This window comes from Sapajus apella, unplaced genomic scaffold (genome assembly GCF_009761245.1).
Source record: "Sapajus apella isolate SASKATOON/1434 unplaced genomic scaffold, GSC_monkey_1.0 scaffold3, whole genome shotgun sequence".
Lineage (NCBI taxonomy): Eukaryota > Metazoa > Chordata > Mammalia > Primates > Cebidae > Sapajus > Sapajus apella.
Window position 1 is genome coordinate 42,103,128 of NW_022436943.1, and position 22,939 is coordinate 42,126,066.

At 40.8% G+C, this 22,939-nt stretch overlaps 1 protein-coding gene and 1 long non-coding RNA gene across 6 annotated transcripts in view; one reads left to right on the forward strand and one right to left on the reverse strand.

The window, feature by feature from the left end:
- The window catches only part of SAMD12 (sterile alpha motif domain containing 12), a 418,645-nt gene extending 407,406 nt beyond the window's left edge, over positions 1 to 11,239 (reverse strand). For 2 of the 4 annotated variants that reach the window (XM_032246432.1, XM_032246436.1), the window contains exon 1: positions 10,742 to 10,931. In XM_032246432.1, coding sequence (XP_032102323.1) covers positions 10,742 to 10,754 — 13 coding nt within the window. In that variant the 5' untranslated portion in view covers positions 10,755 to 10,931. Of the gene's footprint in view, positions 1 to 10,741 lie in introns of all 4 variants that reach the window. The other 2 variants (XM_032246413.1, XM_032246424.1) reach the window with 2 other exon arrangements.
- LOC116528978 overlaps positions 9,720 to 22,939 on the forward strand; it is a 386,229-nt gene continuing 373,009 nt past the window's right edge. For both annotated transcript variants that reach the window (XR_004259316.1, XR_004259317.1), the window contains exon 1: positions 9,720 to 10,592. This is a non-coding gene — a long non-coding RNA (uncharacterized LOC116528978). The remainder of the gene's footprint in view (positions 10,593 to 22,939) is intronic.

Genomic DNA, 22,939 nt, shown 5'->3' on the forward strand with positions numbered 1-22,939 from the left:
GGTTGTAGGCACTGCCAATAGATTAGAGAATAAAAAAAGTCAAATACATGTGCTCATGGACCAGAGGTTACTATCGTTAGCCCTTGTGAGAATAGAATGAAAGCTCCCGTCTCTTTCCCCATGAAAATACACATAATTTCCAGATACAAATTGTGCCTACAGTTGTAAGGGGGTCAAGGATCTCAGGAAATCCTTCGGTTCCCTGTTGTCATCTTACATTAAGAACTCTGCCCCTAGATCAGTCAGTGTTTCCTAAATAAGTTTAGTAAGAACAACTCAGGATGCATGTTAGATTCAGGGCCCCATTTCTGATTTACCGGAAAAGATTACCCTAGTGTGGGAAGTAGGAATATGGATGCTATCAAGTGCCCCAGGAGAATCTTATCATCTAAGGAAACACTGCCTAAGAGCTCGGACTCTGGCACACCTGGTTTTCCTAAGCTTACCCATCCTACTATCTAACTATAAATCAAATTCTTCTAGATCCTGGCATATAGTAGGTACTCAGTGTACTTGTAAGTGATGGGAAATGAATGCTATACCCACGATATACTTCCCTAGATGACTGGCACAAAATATCAATCCTATTTATCCAGGCAAAATTATCTACTAAATGACCACAATGTAAAAAAGTTTAGAAAGCAGAAAGAAATGCTTAGAAAAAAAGCTTAGAAAGCAGAAAAAAATGTAAGGCAGGACTAAGGCATCACAAAGCACTGATACATACCTGGTGCTACTCTCAGAGATGGAAAGAGACCAAAAGGGTAATGACTTGACTGAGGCTAGGATTTGGATGCTCCATCTCCAACAACATCCCCTTCCCTATCCCTATACTCATTTCTTGGTTACTAGTTTCACCTTCTCTTCCACCAAAAACATCACTGGTCATCAAGCAGGCAATAGACAAATTTCAAACAAAATCAAGCACAAAGTACACCTATGGAAGCCTGGTTAATAACATCACATTTTTTCCTCCATGTACTGCACAGCCATATTCTCCAAAAACAAAAACAAAACCTTCAACTGAAATGTTCACATGTTACAACCTCAGACAACAAGTATTTGGGCAACCATTTGCCTAAGAGTTCCGTAGTAATCCTAAATTCAAATATTCTATTCTATGGTCCCAGAGACCAGTGGGAAGCTCTGGAAAATCCCAATATCACATCTCCAAGATAGTCTTTTGCACTTGAAAACAATCCCACTATCAGGCCCCATAACCAATATGTGGCTGAGTAAAATGTGGTCTTTGCAAGTGAACCAAGCACTGCACCCATTGCATAAGTGGACATCTGTTGCAAGACTCTGTTCTAAATCAGAATCACACAGGGCAGCAAAATATAAGCCTCACCCCTGCCATCCCCAAAACTTAACCATACAAGAAATGATGAACTGGCCTTTTCTCAGGTTTCACGAGATGGAGTACATAACAAACCTTGGCAGGCAAGACCAATTCCTTTCAGGGATAGGTAAGTTTTTCCCATTCTAGCTAAACTCGCCTTCTGTGACCTCTCAAAATTAGTCTTGTCTCTTCTTTCTTACCTAATTTTCCCCCCAAATAAGCTCTTCCTGGCCTGTTTTCCTTATCTAATTGTTTTTCTATAACAACAGCAAAGTCAAAAAAACAGAACTTGATGACAAATTCTTATTACAAGTTACTATTTAGAAGCCTTCTTCTATATGCCAAAACAAGTGGCATTTCTGAACTATATCCGTGCTTGATGCCTATACTTAACATCTGCCATAGTTATACTGCCCAATCTTGTAGCAGTGTAGCTCAAGAAACTCACCTCTGGAAAACTGTGTCTTTCTAATCCCGTCTAACTACCTGTATAGCCCCATTAATCTAACTCTCTTATCCTTGTGAGGTCCTCAGTAGCAGAAGATGATAAGCACAGGGGAAAAAATACAAATAAAGGAGAACACATGTGAGACACCGCCAATCTGGAAAACCGTTCAGCAGTTTCTAATAAAGGTAAAACACACTCACTATATGACTTGAAAAATCACACTTCTATTTACACAAGAGAAATAAACTTAGGTTCCCACAACAACCTGTAAGCAACTGCTTTTTAGTGGTTTACTCATAATTACCAATTACTGGAAACAAACTAAATGTACTTCAATAGGTGAATGAACTGCTGTTTAGATATTCCATGGAATATTAGTGAGCAATCAAAAGAACTGAACTACTGAATCATGCAACAGCATGGAAGAATTTCAATGCATTACACTCAGTGAAAGAAACAAGACTCGACTGGCAACATAGTGTATAATACCATTTATATGAAATCTAGAAAAGGTAAAAGTCTAGGCAGCTATTTGTCTAGGAGTTCTGTAGTAATCCCAACTTCAAATATTCCATTCTGTGGTCCCAGGGACAGAATTCAGAGCAGTAGTTATCAGGGGCTCTGGGTGGAGGGAAGGACTGACCACAAAGGGACATAAGAAAACTTTACAAGGTGTACGAATTGCTCTGTTTCTTGATGGTGGTAGTGGTTACAAGAAACCATTTTTTGTTATATAACTTCAGCAACAGGACTTATGTCAGCAGGAGAAAATATCTTTCATTTCATACTTGACTTTTCATAGCCCAAATATAAAGGAGGTCATTTTCCCCCAAAATATTTAGAGCATCTCTTTTCAGTAAAGACTTCTCTTAATTCATTTACCAAAACTTACAGAACTACAAAAGCTGATTTTACTGTATGTAATTGCATCCAAACAACCCAAAGTTTAAAACCAATTTAAATACCAATAGAAAACCCTGAAAGAGTGAGAAATGAAGAAAAAGGGGGACTAGAATTGCAATGGGGACTAGAGTTTCAAAATTAATAGTGAAAACGTTTGAATGGTACTTCACCTTGAAAAGAGAAACAGGGACGTTTATCTGATGTTTAACCAAATTTAGCTTATAACTGAAAATATGTGTTAATTCTTAGAACAAAAAAAGAAACCATTTTTTTTGTTATATAACTTTAGCAACAGGACTTATGTCCTCAGGACAAAATATCTTTCATTTCATACTTGACTTTTCATAGCCCAAATATAAAGGAAACATTTTCCCCAAAATATTTAGAGCATCTCTTTTCACTAAAGACTTCTCTTAATCCCAAAAAAGTCTTACTATTTCTCTTTAATGCCTATCAAGTCAATATCCTAGTCAATTTTCTCTTCTTTAATGGTTATCTGGCCTTGCTCAGTCAGATCTTAATTGGGCCACGGCATATTATTCCAATAGTTTCCCAATGTCACTTTCATGGAGTCCATGAACTATTTTCTCTTTTGCAAGATCTGGAATTTCTTTGTAATCAAGTTACTTTGCATACATATATGGATGGGTGATGATCAGACAATCAGAAAGAGACCAGCCTACAAAATAGCTGGTGTTAAGTGGCAAGTAAATTTGTGGTAGAGAAAAATTATGTAAGTGATGAGTCTTTAGTGAACATACTCATAACTTTTACTTCCCTCTGTTGCCTCATAACTGTACAGAGTCAGATAATGAATACATCAAATAGTACATTTTAAGCTGAGGATACCTTGTATTTTATCAATTACACGTTGTTGGTGTTCTTCCAACTTGATAACCTACATTACCTCATTGAGCCAGCCTGTAATATCATGGGGCTATAAAAATGCTATAAAAATGGCTTAGATGCTTTCCTAAGTATGGCAGGAAGACAAGGTGAAACAGACAGCATCATCACCATCATCTTGTCTAATATCTTATTCAGTTGTTAACTGAGCACCTACCACAAACCAGGTCTTAAGAGCGTCCCCTGTACTAATTGAATCTTCTCAACATGACTATGAGGTCATAACCATTAATATTCTCATTTGATAGACAGACAAAGGAGTCTCAGAGCTGTTCAGTGAATTACTGAGGCACCCAGCAGGTCCTGGGTGGAGCTGGGGTTCAACCTAGCCTGGTTGCCAATCTTGCACATTTAAAGATGACACAGTGACTGTTATGATCCCCAAGGGGAGAGTCATGCACTGTGGAGGCAGTGAAAAACCAGCAGCAGGGCTGAGCCCATTCTGTACCCCAGGTCTCAAGGGCAGCTGTAGCTCCAAGAGCCACACCCTATAGCCAGTTCACAAACATCTGTCAAATCACTTGAGGCTCAGGATTTACCAAATAGAACACAAACACCTTCTGCAGCAGCAAGGGCAGGGAGCGGGGAGGAGCAAAGGAATAAAACTTGCCAAGGGGCTCTTGCCAGCCCCAGCGCTCTGGGAAGGAGGCTGCTGGAGGCAGTGGGGTGGGCCACCGCTGCCACCTGACAGCTGCCATCCCGTCCTGCTCTTCACATGGGAGGTGAGCTGTACAAGTAGCTTCTTGCACCCACACTTTAGAAAAATCAGACTAAATATAGCCATGTTTGCTCTGATGAGCCAGCTCAGAGCAGGTGGTGCTGCCACATTTCACTTCAGAAAACTGGGGAGGAATCAGCTTGATTTACAAGAGAGCAGCTTTCTTCACTTGCTCTTGTGGTTTCAAAAGGACCATATGCAAGATCCAACTGGACTGCGGGGAGTGCTGCAGATTTGGCCAAGCAGATAATAGAGCCCTTAAGAAAAGGACTTTACCAGACATGAGTTAGGAGGCTCCCATTCACTTTCCTTCCTATAAAGGGCTAAACTGCCACATCCCTGGGATGTGGGGGAAATCCATTAGGAAGCATGCATTATGCAGCACTACTCAGTTTCATGCCCTTTGCCCGATTCCCACACAACAAAATCCTACTCAAAATCTCACTCAATGCTACTCCTTTCGTTAGGCTATCCCCATCCAGCTCATAACTAAATGCTCCATTTGTTCTCAGACCTCCCACGTTATGGTGCTTGTACTTTTATTTAGCACTTGTATCAGTCAGCCTAATCTGCTTCTCTGTCTCCCTCCCCCAGGTGGAGGCTGCAGGGGAGGGCTTGGGCTGGCAGGGGGCTGAGTGGGCTAAGCTCCCTTCATTAGACTCCCCACCACATCTCATAGAGTTCCTTGCACATGGGTGCTGCTCAACTGTTTACCAACAGAAATGCACAACCTGCTTGAATGCCAGTGAATGAGCATTTGCAATATCCCCTCTAATTAATTAAATGCACAACAGCTGACACTCACCAGCGTTCAAACATGGGCTTCAGATCCCCAGCTCCCCCCACCCTTATAACATGTCACCCCATCATCCAGTGCAACTCAGCATTACAGAACACAGCTACACCAGCAAAGATTTCCCTGTTCCACTTCTCAGCACCAGCCCTTGTTTCATCAGGCATGAGAGAACAGTCAGGCAGATGAGAAAGAAAGGGTGAGATAAAAGGAATTAGGAAGGGCTGGGCTAGGCAATACATCTATACAATTAGACTGAAGCCCTGTCTGAACTAGCTAAGAGGGCTACATAAGAGATGGGGGTGGCAGGAACCACTGCCACAGCAAGTTTCAAACTAGCTTTGAAACCTGGAGGACCCAATTCTTGTTCACACAGTCACTGGACAGGAATTTTCAATGGTGAACTTCTAGCCGCCATTCTCCTTCCTAAAACAAAGTGATCAACAGAAACTGCTGGTGCAGGAAAGTCAGATTTGGTGGTCTAAAGAACATAATAAAAATAAGAAAAAAAGACCCTTGGGAATAAGTGAATGGGAGAGAATGAGGTAGTAATTAGTTTAACCATCACACCATGATGCTGCTGCAGGGATAAGTACCTATGAGGGAAACGTGTCCATGTCTCACTGCTTTCATAACATCTGCTCTGTAGAGGAACACAGTTGGAAGTTCTCATTAAGTGTGTATGAGAGTTACTCTGGAAATCAAAAGCAGTCATAAACCCACCCATTCCTTCATTTGTCTCTATTCATTCATTCAAGCTTCATGGATGAGACATGAGACATAGTCCTTGCCCTTAGAAAATGCCACCAGTAGAAGAGGTACATTCAAATGATGTTCTCAGCAGGAAAAGGTAGATAGGAAAGCACAGGTGAACTAGCACCAAGAAAGTCACACAGGGGCAGGAGGGAGCTTCTTGTGTCCTATAAGGGAAATCCATCAGAATTACACTTCTGGTCTCCCTCTTCACCCTCTGAGTCCTCCTCAGGAGAGGAGAAGTCAACTGTCTGATGAGCAAGTCTGTGAAAAGGCACAAAGCATAGGTTCCCCATCTCTTCCTTTGGGTCCCACCTGCCTGCTGCAGGAGCCCATGTTCTCTCTGCTCTCCAGCCTGTCAGTGATATAGAGCAGGGGTCCCCAAACCCTGGATTGTAAACTGGTATCAGTCTGTGACCTATTAGGAACCAGGCCACACAACAGAAGGTGAGCAGTGGGCAAGCATGCATTGCCACTGAGCTCTACCTCCTGTCAGATCAGCGGAGGCATTAGCTTCTCATAGAAGTGCAAACCCGACTGTGAACTGCACATGTGAGGGATCTAGGTTGCCCACTCCTGCCTGATGATCTGAGGTGGAACAGTTTCATCCCAAAACCATCCCCATACCCCTCCATGGAAAAACTGTCTTCCACGAATCTGATCCCTAGTGCCAAAAAGGTTGAGGATCACTAGTATAGAGGGAGGCACCCCTATGATGAGTAAGTTTGCTGCTGGGTACAATATCAGCAAGCCTACTTACCCTCCAACCCCAAATCAGAAAAAATAACCCACTGTAGCCTTGTGATAAAATTGATGTTTTTTATCTCCTATGTGACTCCTTTTACTCTGTGATGCAGTTCTGAATTCAAGTTGGGTAAGGGTCATCATTTATGAGGCTGCCAAAGCCCAGTGTTTACCATGACTGCTTCTATTTGTCACAAATGTTTGACGCTATCTCATCTTCCATTTTCCCAGTCACTGGTATTATTACTTAGCCTTAAAATATTAATGGTGATGGGTAGTTTCTTCCCTCTCCTACGGGAGGAAAACATAGAACCTGAGCACTGAATGACTTATCAGAAGATTTTGGTAAGCCAATTTGTTCATTTTTGATGGAAAATTCAGATCCCTTAATATAGATGTTATTAAGAGCACATGGCCTTCCTTTAAACATGCCTTTCTTGGGGAGAGAGGTGAGTGTTGAATATTGGAAGTCATTTTTCTGCCATGTGAGAGGTGCTATTCTGTCAGACATGGAATAGAAATTACTTTGTACAATGTCCATTCTCCATACGTTTTTCATAAATCTCTGAGGATAAAGCAAGAAAACGAATTGGGGATGAGGAGTAAAAAACCCTTCTCTAGCTCTGGGGACGCATGCATTTATATGTTATTCATGAAACAATGACTGTGGGCCTCCGAAGTGCCAGGCATCATCCCTGGAATACGGAGATGAATATGACACTGTCCCTAATGAATCCACTTTTTTCTTCTCCCTGAATAATATTGCAACCCATTTCTGTTAGTAAACATCAGCAGGCACAAACATCTACACAGTCTGTCCATAGAGAATGGATTGGTTTGGGGTCCCTGGTACCTGTTTCCTAGAGGTCCTAGTTCCTACTCCTGATCATTTGCTTCACAAGACACTGGTTTTTTAAAAAAAGACAATGGATGCCAATATAATCCTAAACCAAATACAGACCATAAGGTTGTACTCTGTTTTGTGGCTGGAATGCACACCCGTAAGCTGCCCATAAATGCAAAACATGGGTCACAATCAGGCTTGTAGACAAAAGTAGGATGATGCAATTAAATTGAGAAGAAAACATAACCCAAAGTAGCCACAGAACAATAAACTAAAAGCACCTCTTTTTCATCTTAAACACACAGCTGCAGGTTCAGTAAAATGAATGAGTGAACTACTTGCTATTAACACTTTTACAAGTTCAAGTTTACTTAAAAATGTTACACATAGTAAAAACCTTCTAATTTGTTACTAATTAGAAAAACTGGCTGGCATGAATAAGTGAAAATTCAGAATATAAAACACATGCCAAATAGTATGCCTTTTCTCAAGAGGGATGACAGTATAAGTAACATTTACTTAGGATCCAGGTTCCAGACATCCTTCTAGAAGCCCTCTTCTTTATTTAATCCTCACAATGTTCCCAGCAAGTAACCAGTAGTGAGCCCTTTTTTTTTTTCCAGATATGAAAACTACAGCTTAGTTGTTAAGTAATCCGTACTGTATTTTCTATTTCAGTTCCTCTAGCAAAACTCCTTATTCTCTGAAGCAGCATTTCTCAGTGAGTTGAGTAAACTGGTCATTACTTGCCATGGCTTGGCAAATTGATACAGGATGGCAGTGCACTGCAGGACATTTATTATCTCTGGCCACAGGCACAAAATACCAATAGCAGCCCCCAGCAGCAGTTCCTACATATCCCAAATGTGCCCAGGGACAATGTTACTCAGCAGTAGATGTAAACTACTGCTCTAGAAGATTTTTGGGCATCAAGATAAAAGACTATAGAGATGAACACTTCCTTTAAATGTCTCCTGTCTTCAAATCTGTCAGACATCTCTTATTGTATGGCATTTAGGCTTCTAAGAAAGCCCCATTTACCCTTATAGAACCAGTTACAAAAGCTCCATGAGTATATTTGCCATGTAATTCATGAGTATTGAGTACCTATTATGGGCCAAGTACTGTGCTATGAACTGGGAATATAAAGTCCAAGTCAAACCCTCAAGGGGCTTAGAGTCTAGTAAGAGACAGGTTAAGTATGTTAAATGTTAAGATAAATGTGAGCAGGAGGCACCTCCCATAGACTGGAAAGACTGCTGAGAAGGCAGAAGGAAAAGGAGGACTAGGACAGGTTCCCAGAGGAAATGACATTTTCTCTGAGACTTGAAAGACCAAGCAGGAGTAACTAGAAAGGGACTGATCCAGGCTGACATCTTTGCAAAGACCAAAGATAGGAATCATATTTGCAGTTAAGGATTAAAATTCATTATTTGAGACCTCATTGTGAATCAAAGTCAGAATCACCTGTTTACTAGACAGATACTTTAACCAAATAAGTCACTAGAAATTAAATTCTCCATAGTCCACATGTACTCCCTTCCTAAGTTCTTGTTTTTGTAAAGTCTGGCTTCACTGGTGTAATCACCCATCAGGCAAGAAATAGGACAAATTTATAGTTCTTACAGTGAACAAGAAATTGTTTTCAAGAACAGTGTGGACTAGCAACAAGGGGGAGTGTCCCTCTCTTGGGGACACAGGAGTGGTGAAGAGGAGAGATCATAATCAGTGTCACCTGATGGGTGACATAGAAGGGATACTTCAGGAGCAGGTCAACATATCCTTGGTCTCAGGCTCAAGATGAACTTTATCTCGGCTTTTGTTTTGTTTTTTTGGCATCTGATTTGAAGTCTTGACTCACTATCAATGGTAACGATGCAAAAAAAAAAAAAAAAAAAAAAAGGCCAGATTGTCACCCTTCTGGTACATTTGCACAGAAAAGAAAACCTAGAAAAATCTTGGTTGTAAGAGAGAGGACTTCATTTTTACTAATAAAGTTAGGAAAGCTGGAAGTGGCTGGCTGTGGATATCTGAACCTGAGATAACACAAAGGCAAATAGTTTTTAGAGTTTATGGGTGCTGAGTGTAGGAGCTGGGTTACTACTTCGGGTTGTTAAGACAGTCAATAAAAGGGGAGCAAGAGTCAGATTAGTTCAGTTTGTTTCTCCTGGGGCAGGGAGGAGAGGGAGGAGCAAACCAGCCCTTATGGTTTCTTCTAGTCTCGGTCTCTAGCCTACATGGAACAGGCTCATTTCCCCTTGGCAAGGTGCCTGAAGCAGCTAGCAGGCATGCCCTCCTTTCCCTACCTCAGTTCCTCTCTGACCTGACCGCACTCAGGAACCATAATTCTGTAGGTGAATGTAGGCTCCCATTTCGTCCCACAATCATTTCATCATTCAGGCACAGCTTGACCTCTAATGTGACATCACAAAGGCTTCTGGTCCACAATTTTTTTTTCCTTCTTCAGAAACTACCCCAAACAAGGAAGCTTGTGTTCCAAGGTAAGAGAATCTGAAACGAAAAACTCAGGACCCCTCACGAGCAGCCCGATGCTGCTTTCAACCAGGAAGTTCAAGGGAGGCAGGGCTGTAAGGTCAAAACTGCAAAGCCGAAGCTCAAGACTGTAAGCAGAAAGTGGTCTTCAGAGAAAAGGATTCACCCAAATCGAAGAGGTTGTCGCACTTCTTTTCCCTGGCTGATTACATTTCCTGCCGGTAAACTTTGCTAAGCCCGGGGCGCTGGCTGTAACAGCAGAGACAGGTGTAGGGATATCTCCACCCTCTGGGTATATCTGCGGCCGCCGCTGCTGGGGGCACAGGACGAAGGGCCCTCGACCCATTCCCAGTCCGAGCTTCCGGAGGACGCACCTGGCCCGGGGACGTCTCCCACGTGAGGGGGGCCAGCCAAGCATCCCCAGCCCCGGGGCCATGCAGTCTGCTCCGGCAGGAGGGGACAGTGAAAAAAGGGCGTCTTGGGGCCAGAACCTCGTGCCGGATCCCCCGGGTTTCCCCCCATTTCCAGGATATCGTTTCGCATCAGGGACACTCTTCTGCACACCTTCTACCTCAAAGTCTTGCGCACCTACCCTTCACGTCTCTCCAAAGAACTGAATTAAAGCGCCTACTGGCCTTGGCGGCGCAGGTGAGTGCCAAAAGGTGGAGGAGGAAGGGGCCCGCTCTCCGCCACCCGCTTTCCTCGCCTCCCCCACGGTCGCCAAGCTTCCTCGGGGAGGTATGGCTTGGGGTGCGCGGGTTAAGAGGGAGCTTAAAAATGCCCCAAGCGTCCCTTACCTTCCACAGCCATTCTCTCAGAGCTTTCCTAACACATGCATAATTTTCTTGGCGAGGTACTCCTCCTGCCCCGCACGCCCCCCCTCCTCTCGCTTTCGCCTAAATATTCTGCGCTCATCAGCTCCAGGACCAACCTGCCGCGGTCACGCAAAGCGAGGCAGCCGGCTCCCGGCTCGGCGCGCGCAGGGCGGCCTGGGAAGTGTAGTTCCCTCCCTTCGTTCGGACTCGGGAGAGCACCTCGAGTCCTCCGCGGGGCGCCGTCTGGTCCCCACAATCCGACGGCACCTCCAACTTCAGCTGGCCAGGCCGAGGAAGTTGTGAGGGGACCCGGGGTGCCGGGGAGGGTGTGGGTCCAGGGAAGCGGTGCGGACTACATCTCCCAGGAGGCCGTGCGCTGAGATCGGTTCGGTGCTACGAGTAGGGACCCGTGATTGAGCTCTTCCCAGTCCATTGCAAGGGGTTTGACCCCTAGCAGGTGTGGTGAGGTGGACAGGTGGCGCTCGGCTGTGTGATGAGCTTCCCCGGGCTTGTCCGATGGCCTCGGCAGCCGGCACCGCCCCCCGGCCTCCTGAACTACCCATTTAGTGGGGAAAGCAAATCCACCGGCCGCTTATGGTTCTCCACCTGGGCCAGAGAGCGCTGCCCAGGATGAGGCTGAAATTTGTTCCTTCGCACTCTGGATGTATGGGCTTTGTGGGGAAATTCCGCCGCTGATACAGCAGTCTTCTGATCCTACAGGGTGGTTCTGGTGGCTAAATACTTGGCATGGGGTGTAGGGGAGGAAAAGTGGCTTGAAAATCCCCAATACACAACATCCCCAAGGGGTTGTTAGGAACAAAGTCTGGGAACCAGGACTGGCCCGGAGGAGGGCAGATGAAAGCCTGCCTGGCTTCCTGGGTAGGAGGCTTTCAGTTTGCCTAGCCTTGGAGCCTGTTAATAGCTGGGATAGGGCCTAATAATTAACAGTGCCTAAGAATTAGTGTTCCTTCAACTTCTGAACCTACGTCCTAACTGTAGGTGCTGGGGATGCTATAAGCAGACAGGATAAGGGGAATCACGTGGACAGCAATCCAAGTCGACGGCCGGTAAAAAATAAGTTTCTAAACATTTTTTCCTGCATGTAGAAATACGGATGCGGTTATGGCTGGAATGGGCAACGGAATAGCCTCGGGAATAAATCTGGCTCAAGACTGGATTAAGACTTTTAAAGACCTTGAGTTCAGAAATGCATTTGGTACCACATTCACCCGGTCACCCATATATAACGTTAATCTCTGTCAAATAAGGACGTACAAAAATCGGATTCTTCCCATGATGACTACTTAGACGTTTTTGTCTCTCTTGGTCATCAGCAAAAAAAAAAAAAAAAAAAAAAAATTAAAACAATTTTGTTTCTAAGTGTATGCAGGCATACCTGTTGTTCTGGTCACTAATTACATGTTTCGTCCTCCTATTGGGTAATATAATAATACGTGTATAGGTACTTTAAAAAAAAATTCTGAGTCCATGGAGCTGTGTGCAAATCAAACCTAAGCCTATTTTTTAGGTACAGTAGAGAGAGACCCATTCAGTGAGACATAATTTCTATGGGAAACCTAATATGCAGCTAAGCATTCTAAAATCTGGAAAGAACTGACATCCAGGTGTTTCCCTATTTTATGTATATAAAATCACCAAAGTGTTAAGTATTTTTCTTAGATTGAATAAATGTGAAAGAAAGCCATAGGACAGGTAGTATCAATGGCTCTCAACCTTGGCTGTGTGTCAGCCTTTTACAAATAGGTATTCCTAAGCTTTACCTTAGTCTCACAGAATTAGGGCTTTTAGGGGTTTGGGTAGAGGTACTTAAGGTGTTAAAAACCCACAGGAGATTCCGGTCTTCATTGAGGGTGAAAACTATTAGTCTGTTTCCAACCTTTTAAATGTCTGGGTGATATTAAAATATAGAAGTCACTGAAATCTGTTGTTAATTTTAAAACTTCGTCTTAAATCAAGTCTTTAATATATTTCCCAATGGTGTGCATTCTAAATGTTTTATTTTTAGTATAAATAAGATATGAAGGAGACGTTAGTTTCAACCATATGAAATAGCCAACGTTTGACCATTTTAAAAACCTTCAAATAATGTAATTTCATGTGGTTCAGCCTAATAAGGGATAAGCAATAGTTGTGCAGAGGTTTTCAATTCTGGTTGAATATTAGAATCGCCTGGAAAGTGCTAAGGAAAAACAATTACAGTTCTCACTAGAATGTCCAAATAAAAAGACACAAAATACCAACTCTTGGCGAGATTTTGAAGCAGTAAAGACACATATGTTGCTTGTGGTGTGCAAATTCACACAACCACTTTGGAAAACAATCTGAAATATTGAGCTGAATATATGCTTACCCTGTGACCCAGCAGTTCTACTCCTAGGCGTATACCAAACAAATATGAATACACATGTTCTTCAAAAGGCATGTGCAAGAATGTTTGTGGCTGCGTTATTTTAATGTTTCCCAAATGGAAAACAACTCAAATATTTATCAACAACAGATTGGAGAGATGAACTGTGGTATAACCAGATAATTCTATATAGCAGGGGTCAACAAACTAAAACCAATGAGTCAAATATGGCTCACCATTTACTTTTTATGTCTCATCAAGTATGATTTTTACATTTTTAAATGGTTGGGAAAAAACACAAAAAAGTATAATTTGCAAAGAATGGAAATTATACAGATGTACTTACATAATATCCTCAATTTTGCCTCTTGGCCTACAAAGCCTCAAATGTTTCCTACCTTACCCTTTGCAGAAGAAAAAAGCTTGTCAAACCCTTCTATAAAGTAATGAGAATGAAGGAATTACAATTGTATACTGCAACATGATGAGCCACGTGTATTAATCTACTGGTGTTTACAGATTGTCCCAATATTTAGTGGTTTACAACAATACCCATGTATTACTTCAGTTTTTATGGACCAGTGATTTGGGCACAGCTTAGCTTCTGCTTTAGTATCTTTCACAGACTACAGTCATGTATTGTTTAAATGACTTATTTTTGGTCTTTTTTTTTTAAATCAGCAGCCAAGTATAGTTCCTAACAGATACTATACACCAAATTTTAGTAAGGGGCAAAGTCCAGACCTCACTCCATACCTCTCATAAGCCAAATTCTGTGTTCATTGTGTTGCTAGTATTTGTTTCTTATAGTACATAAGCCCTTCAAGTGCCGTAACTGAATCTTACACTTCATATCTTCCAGATTCTTGGTCATAATTATGGTTACATAGTAAGTACTCAATAAATAATTTATTGTTACCATTGTCATTATTTTTATCATTGTTATAAGTAGCATTTGTTGAGAAATTACAAGCGGCAAGCTCTGTCTAAGCACCTGGACATACATCATCTTCTTAAATCACTATAATATTGTCATATTATTTTCCAGATGAGGAAATTGAGGCTTAGTGAATTTAAGTAATTTGCCCTATGTCTCCAAAACATGAATTGTAGCAAGGGGATTGAGGTCTACCTAAGTGCAGAACTTGGTGGTGTTACTCCCATCTAGATTTCAATACTGATTACATGATCACAAATCTGGATTCATAAGCACTTGGCCAATTAGGAATTGTCATTACTAATAAAATGAGGGGTTTTAAATATTTTAATATCAGAAATTATGATATTTAAAATGATTCAAAAATTTCTGAATACATCAGAGAGCACAGAAAGGGAGGGAAGGACCATTACCTTATAGTGAATTAAATCATAAAAAAGAAATATTGAGATGAGACAACAGATTTCCCTGGATTCTCAGGTTTAAAATAGTGCATATAAGGACTTTACTGTATTTACTGTTCTAACTGGGTTGGTATATTCACAAGCCTCTATAGAAAACATTCATAAATCTCAAAAAGTAAATAGATTATGTTTCTATTCTGTTCAGGGAGATCTAAACCTAACCAAAAGGATTCCAACCCTAAATACTAAAATTTTTGACATGATGGAACTGAGAGGAAAAAAATAATTTTTGTAATTAAGATAAAAAATAATAATTCTAATTCTTGAGTCATAAGAAAAAGTACCAACTATTCAAGTTACATCAGGCTTCTGTTGGAGGAAGTAAGCATGTTTCAGGGAACATAATTTATACGAAAGTCTAGTTATTTTTGCTTACATCACATTGTGTACAATTAAATCACATTGTGTGTTATCTATATGTTGATTAGTTGGTGAAATTCTATAGCACTGTTCTTCGAAAGTATTCTTTTAAAATCAGACTTAAATTTTGTGTCCAAAATGTGAGCAGAATCTATCTACCTTTGTATTAACTGGTTATCTGAATATTTGGCATCAGTACTCAAGCCTCATAGACATACAGAACTAGATTGTAATCCTGACTCTCATTTACTCGATGTTGGTTGTTAGCAAAGATCTTTGGTATTTCTGTGCGCTGGTTTTCCCACATGTCATGGAATACTAATTAATTGTATACATTACCTAACTGACAGTTTGGTGCTCAACAGTGACTGAGAGAGTATATGCAGTGCTGTGTGCTGTCCTAACACATAATGGACACCCAATAAGTGTTTGCTCTTTTCATCATCCATGGAAGCCTGAGAGGCCATTCCCAAAGAACTTGGATATAATTCAGTTAAGCAGTAACAGGGACCTCAGGTTACTTGCTAGGTGTGTAGTTAAGTCTGCCCAGTCTGACTTGTAGTTAAGTCACAGAATGAACTTAACTTGATCAATGCAGATCCTCTTCTGACAGGCAGGAAAACGTGGGTGTGCCATGGAAGAACAGTGTCCAGGACACTTGCCCCTTTTGGATAGGTCTTCTTGATAAAAAAAAAAAAAAAAAGAGTGTGGGATTATTGTGGGCTGTAGTGGCTGACTGTCTACAAGTTTCTGTGTTCTGGATTTCCTACCCTGAAGTATTAGGTTGGTGCAAAAATAATTGTTTTTTGTTTGTTTGTTTTTGAGATGGAGTCTCCTTTTGTCACCAGGCTGGCCTGCAGTGGTGTGATCTCGGCTCACTGCATCCCCCAACTCCCTGGTTCCAGCGATTCTCTTACCTCAGCCTCCCTAGTAGCTGAGACTACAGCTACGTACCACTATGCCCATTTAACTTTTGTATTTTTAGAAGAGACAGGGTTTCACCATGTTGGCCAGGATGGTCTTGATCTCTTGACTTCATGATCCGCCTGTCTCGGCCTCCCACAGTGCTGGGATTACAGGCAAGAGCCAATGCAACTGGACAACATTAAAAAAAAAAAATGGCAAAAACCGCAATTACTTTTGCACCAATCTAAGACATTTGCAGCAGCTCTTTTGAGCAGAGTTGCTTCCATTTCCCTAGGCAGGGAAAATTGTAAACTGTGTGTAAAAGCATATGAGTGGTCATCTGGAATTACTTGTCACCTGTACACATCAGCACAAGAGAACACTAGAAGAGATGCAACTTATTTTCACAATTAAACTATTCTATGCCAGGTTGTTAAAAGCTTGAGGTGTGATGGGCTCCCTTTTTATGACTACTTCCAAAATGACCAGAAATCTTCACTAGGCAGAAATGCTAAAGCTGATGAGTTACTGTAGTTATTTCACTAGTCCTTTCCCTACCCTTCTGTTCCTCTGTTAATAATTACCTAATATACTTTATACTTTTAATCATCATGTAGGGTAAAATGAGCCTTCACATACATTATTGCATTTTATCTTTACAATGACTGTGAGTATTTGCTTCATTTTATAGGCATGAAACAAAGGCTGGGCAAGGATAGATAATTATCCCCAAGTTATACAACCAGACAGAGCCTGATTTCAACACTTGAGACTTCTGCACTCAATACTTTCTTCATGCTATCTCAATGCACTTTCTTTTCAGGTGTAAAAGTGCAACTTACCCTACTGGCTTCTGAAAATATATTGAAATGAACTCTGATATGAATAATCTCATTTGATATCAGGCATATTTCAACAAAATCTGCCTTAATTGTGCAAAATAACTAAGAGTGAAACTTTTCTTCAATGAGCTTAAAGTACGGTGATCTTAATGGAAGATTTTAGCTGGAATATATTCATCTTCAGTATTCTTTAAGTCTAAGCTATGGTTTTCTCTCACTAAGACCATTTCAATAGTTTACTGATTAGTCTATCTGCTGTACAATTCTTCCCCAGTGCAGCCCTTTCTCCAGCAGCAAACAGAATGGTATGACTCAAATCTACTCACCATACTCCAATTTAATTGCATCCTTGCTCTTTGGTAAAAGTCATTTGATTGTAACCTTACTCTTCGAAAAAAGCCTACAAGTCCTAGCAAAGTTTTTCTTAGGCTGCCATTCTGGGTTAGTTTTCTCCAGAGCACTCATATCAGTTTATAGGAATATACTTATTATTTTCATTTAAATTGTGTCAGTACCCCACTTCATTCCACTCAGATCTCATGAGGACTCACTATCATGAGAATAGGATGGGGGAAACTGCCCCCATGATTCAATGATCTCTCACCAGGTCTCTCCTACGATATGTGGGGATTATGAGAACTACAATTCAAGATGATATTTGGGTGGGGACACAGCCAAACTATATCACAAGACATTTGAAAATATACTCTACCTATTAAGAAGCCATGGCAGGAATGTGAACACAACGAAGAATGAAGAATGGCTAGTTATTCAAGCTCTGCAATGACTGTATATTAATTTCCTGTGGCTGCCGTAACATAGTACCACAATCTGGGTGGTTTCAAACAACAGAAATTTACCTTATTATGGTTCTGGTGGCTAGAACTCTGGAATCAAGGTGTTGGCAGGACCATACTTCTTTGGAGGTTCTTTGCCTCGTTAGCTTCAGCTGTTGCTGGCATTCCTTGGTGGCTTTTGGCTTGCAGCTGTGTCACTCCAATCTCTGGTCTTCTTCTCTGTCTCTGAAATTGTCTTCCTTATAAGGAAATTAGTCATTGAATTTAGGACAATTTCTAATCCAATATGACTTCATGTCAATTTGATTATATCTACAGAGGCTCTAGGCCCAAATATGGTCACATTCACAGGTGCTGAAAGTTGATAGTTAAATGTTTCTGCTTGAGGGACACAATTTAACCCACAACAGACCAGAATCCTTTGCCATCTTTTATAAACTAGAGCAGTTGTTCTCAAAGTCTGGGTCCTGAACCCAGAGATAACATAAGCACCACTGAGGAGCTGGCTGGAAATTAAAATTCTTGATTCCTACCTCCTGACTACCTTATCAGAAACTCTGGGAGTGAGGGCTTAGAATTGTGTGGTTTGACAAGTCCTCTTGAAGGTTTTATTTCATGTTAAAGTTTAAGAACCATTACCACAGAAGACAGTAGAACCAAGGCTTTGCAAAGATGTGAATTTAACCATTGTTCTTAAGGAGTGAGAAATAAGATTGTGTGTGTGTGTGTGTGTGTGTGTGTGTGTGTGTGTGTGTGTGTGTGTTGGTGTTTAGGGGTATTGTATTTGGAATGGGGCATTGAGTCAGCAGCAAAAAGGCAAAGGAAAGGAATTACAAGAGGACAGATGCTAGAAATAAAGTGGGTTTAACTAATTCATTGAATAATAAGAATAATCCAGGTCCCACTTGCCTTGTGGAGCAGTGAAGTTGCTAAAACATTGTTATCATACCCAAAAGTCATCGCAATGAATTTTTATATTTTATGGGAGTGAGGAAGACAGGAGAGGTCATCAAGGCTACTTCTTGAGTCTGGCATGAGCTACACTAGGTAGAATCAATGAGGAAACAAAGGTAAGGACCTTCGCACAGTGTTAGTCATTTGTGGAAATGATTATTACCAAGAACCTATTGCTGGCTTCGAAGTTCTGTCTACAATCAGTTCTGGAAGAGAATGACTCTGAGTCCTCATGGCTGTTTGTGTAGAGCTAATAGAGGAAAGATGCCACAGCTGAATACAGCATTCCAGACATGGGACATGGGAAGTAAATTCTCCCATGAAGTCATATCTGATGCACAACTACATTTAACAAAGGGGAATCAGAGCTTAGACAGGGTTAGGTTCTCAAATAAAAGTATAGAAGAAAAATAGGAATGGCTAAGTTTGCAGTTGAAAGTGTCTTGTGTTGAAATATCAGGCTTAGGTAGGGTTAGGTTCTCAAATAAAAGTGTAGAGGAAAAATGGGAATGGCTAAGTTTGCATTTAAAAGTGTCTTGTGTTGAAATATCGGGCAGTATGTATGCGTACAATCATGTAGACTGATGCGTAGCACATCAAAATTAGAGAGCATAAAGGAAAGACTACAAGAAAGTTTGTGCAACTATATGCATATTTTAAAAAATCTGTCCTTAAAATAACAAATTCCTAGATTGAATGGGGTGGGGATAGATAGTTCCAATTTTTTTTTTTTATTCTGGACTCTATTGTCTGAATATGCTATTTGGTTTTATGAAGATTAAATGAGAACACTAAAGTTTCATCTTAGAGTGCAGGTAAGTCTCTAAATAAATGGGCATTTTTTCAACAGATTTAACCTACCCATATGAATCAAATGCATATGAAGTTGTTATGATTTGCCAGAAATGTTGTCATGCTATGCTGGCTTTTTAATTTTACATGTACAGTTGACCTTCAATAACAAAAGAGTTAGGGGTAACAACTCCTATGCAAAGATCTATGTACAACAATTTACTTCCCCAAAGCTTCACTACTAGCAGCCCACCATTGACTGGAAGCCTTAGTGATAACATAAACAGTGGGTTAACAAATGTTTTATATGTTATATGTTTACATACTATATTCTTACAACACAGTAAGCTAGAGAAAAGAAAATGTTATTAAGGAAATCATAAGGAAGAGAAAATACATTTTCTATTTATTAAGCGAAAGTAGATCATGATAAAGGTCTTCCTCCTCATCATTTTCCTTTTGACTAGGCTGAGGAGGAAGAGGAGGGACTGGTCTTGCTGTCTTTGGGGTGGAAGAGGTAAAAGATAATCCATGTGTAAGTCGACCTGCACAGTTCAAGCCTGCATTATTCAAGAGTCAGCTTGTTCAAGAGAACAAGTTTCTAGCATATACAGTTTTCAAGAGTGGCAGACCACAGTTAAAACATAGAGCTGAATACACTGATACCAGGTATGGGCCCAAAGATGTCTCTCCTTGTGCTTCTTTTCTTAAAGGCTGAGGAAATAATAGGGATAAAACTTAGAGTACCTTTTCTTTTTAGTAGTCCATATGCTTTCTTGTTCTCCCTGTGGAAGAATAAAAAACCCACATGTTGTGGTGTTTTGCAACGAAAGAATGGAGTTGGGCTTTTGTGGTTAGAGATGAAAAGTCCATCAATTGTCAGAAAGTAAGAGTCTGGGGAATTCATGCAGTCAGAGCGAGGCAAAAGGCTCTGTGGGTGCTGATGACAGATTACTGTCCTCATAAACCTGAAGGCATGATCTGAAAATGCAAAGAAGTAGGAGAAAAATGGGACCTAGGAGATAATTTAGATCACAGCTGGGAGAGAAAGGACTCAGCACACCAAGATGCACCTTGTGAGATAAGGCAAGCATTAGCATGGTGCAGCCCTGGGTTTTACCTTTGACTTGCCTTTTCTAGTCTGTGCTAACTTTTAGTGAAAAATGTGGCATTTGAAAGGTATTTCTGTGAGGTGTATTTTTATTTAGGGGCCCTAAAAGCTGGAAATAGGAACTTTGTGGGGCTGAAGAAAATTATTGGCTAATTTTTGCCCCACAGTTTTAAATGCTAATGGAGTAGTATCTGTTAGGTAGTTTAGGTAATGTGGCAGTGTATTGGTTAAGGTCTTATCTGCCTTCCTTGTGGAGCCTTTCTATGGATGCTTAGGGGTCCTTTATTCTCTTCTGGGCTTGCCTCAAAAAGAAAATAGTAGTAACAAACACATAAAAAGCCTCCTGGAGGCTGTGGTTTCTCCTCATGGGTGCTGCCTTACATGTGCTGGATATATTATATCACTGATTCTATACAGTGATAGAGTACAAATACCCTAGACCTTGGAAACAGATCAGAGTTCAAAATCTGCCTCTTCACAAACCAGCTGGGTGAACTAAAGCGAAATGATTAACATCTCTGGCCTTGGTTTTCTCATCTATAAAATGGATAGTAACCCTCACCAGGTCTTTTTGAGGACAAGTTATCTATTTATCCAATTATCTCCAAACTTAGTGTCTGTGATAGTTCATTTGTTATTTCAACTTGACTAGATTAAGAAATGCCCAGGTAGTGGCTAAAGCGTTATTTATTATCAGGGCTTCAGTAGACACTGAGCCTATCTGTCATCTGCTGAAAGGGAAACCCAGGTGGTTTGGCATTTGATTAGAATGATTGGGTTGCCCCAGCTGTGTCTGTAAGGGTGTTTTCAGGAGGGATTGGTATGTGAGGCTGTGGGCTGAGTGGGGAAGATCTGGCCTTAGTGTGGGTGGGCACCAATCAATCAGTAGGTGCCTGGATAAAATAAAAAGGTATAGGAAGGGCTAATTCACTCTTCTTCTGGAGCTACCCTTAGCACTGCCCTCTCTTCCCCTCCTTCCCTTGAACATTAGAACTCCATGTTCTCTGGCTGTTGGACTGCAGGACTTATACCAGTGGACCCATGGGGTCTCCAGCTTTTGGCTTTGGAATAAGAATTACACTATCAGCTTCCCTGGCTCTGAGGCCTTCAGCCTTGGACTGAGCTGCACTACCAGCTTTCCTGGTTCTTCAGCTCACAGATGGCCTGTCATGACTTCTCACCCTCTATAATCAAGTAAGCCAGTAAGCCAATTCTAATAATTTTTTTCTCTTTCCATATATATATATATATATATATATATATATATATCTTTTAGTTATTTTTAAATGTACAAAAAATTATTGACTGTAGTCACTTCTGTGTGTGTATATATATACACACACATACATATATACATGAATATATATACACACACACACATACATACAGAGATAAAAAGAAATTTTTGTATATATATAAATTTATATATATATATATCCACCCTATTTTCTCTCTCTGGAGACCTCTGACTGAAACAGTGGCTTAAAATAAACATTTATCATCTCACACAATTTTTGTGGCTCAAGGAGTCTGAGAGCAGCTTAGCTGGATGGTTCTAGCTCAGTGTCTTTTATAAGGTGACAGTCAAGATGTCAGCTAGGGCCGAATTCATCTGAAGGCTTGACTGGGGCTGGAGGATCTGCTTCAAGGTGGCTCACTCACGCACTTGGAAAGTAAGTGCTGGTTGTTGGAAGGAGGGCTCAGTGCCCCCAAAACATGGACGTCTTCATGGAAGAGCTGAGTTGTCCTCACAGGGGGACAGTTGGCTTTCCCCAGAGAGGGTGATCCAAAGGGGGCAAGAAGGAATCTATAGTACCTTGTCTTGGAAATCCCTCCAGCCATTCTACTTGCTACAAGCAAGCCACAAAGTCCAGCCCTCAGTGGAATGGGAATTAAGTTCCAGTTTTTAAAATAATTTTTTGTGGGTACATAGTAGGAGTTTATGTTTGTGGCGCACATGTGATATTTTGATGCAGGCATATAATACATAATAATCACAGGAGGACAAGTGGGGTATCCATTATCTCAAGCATTCATTTCTTTGTATTACAAACATTCTAATTATACTCTTGTAGTCATTTAAAAATGTATAATAAATTATCATTGCCTGTAATCACCCTGTTATGCTATCAAATACTAGATCTTATTCTATCTAACCATACTTTTGTACTCATTAGCCAGCCACACTTTCCCCTCCCCATCTCACTATCCTTCCCATGCTCTGGTAACCATCATTCTACTCTCTATTTCAATTGTTTTAATATTTAATACCCGCAAATATGTAAGAATATGAGATGTTTGTCTTTTTGTGCCTGGTTTATTTCACTTAAGATGATACTCTCCAGTTCCATCCATGTTGTTGCAAATGATAAGACCTCATTCTTTTTATGGTTTCCTAACAGTACTCCATTGTTTGTGTGTACCACATATTCTTTATCCATTCATCTGTTGCTGGACAGACACTTCTAAATCTTGGCTATTGTTAATAGTGCTGCAATAAACATGAGAGTGCAGCTATCTCTTCAATATATTGGTTTCCTTTTATTTGGATATACACCTAGCAATGGAATTGCTAGTTTATATGGTAGTTTTATTTTTAGGTTTTTTTTTGAGGACCTACGATACTGTTCTCCATAGTGGCTGATTTAT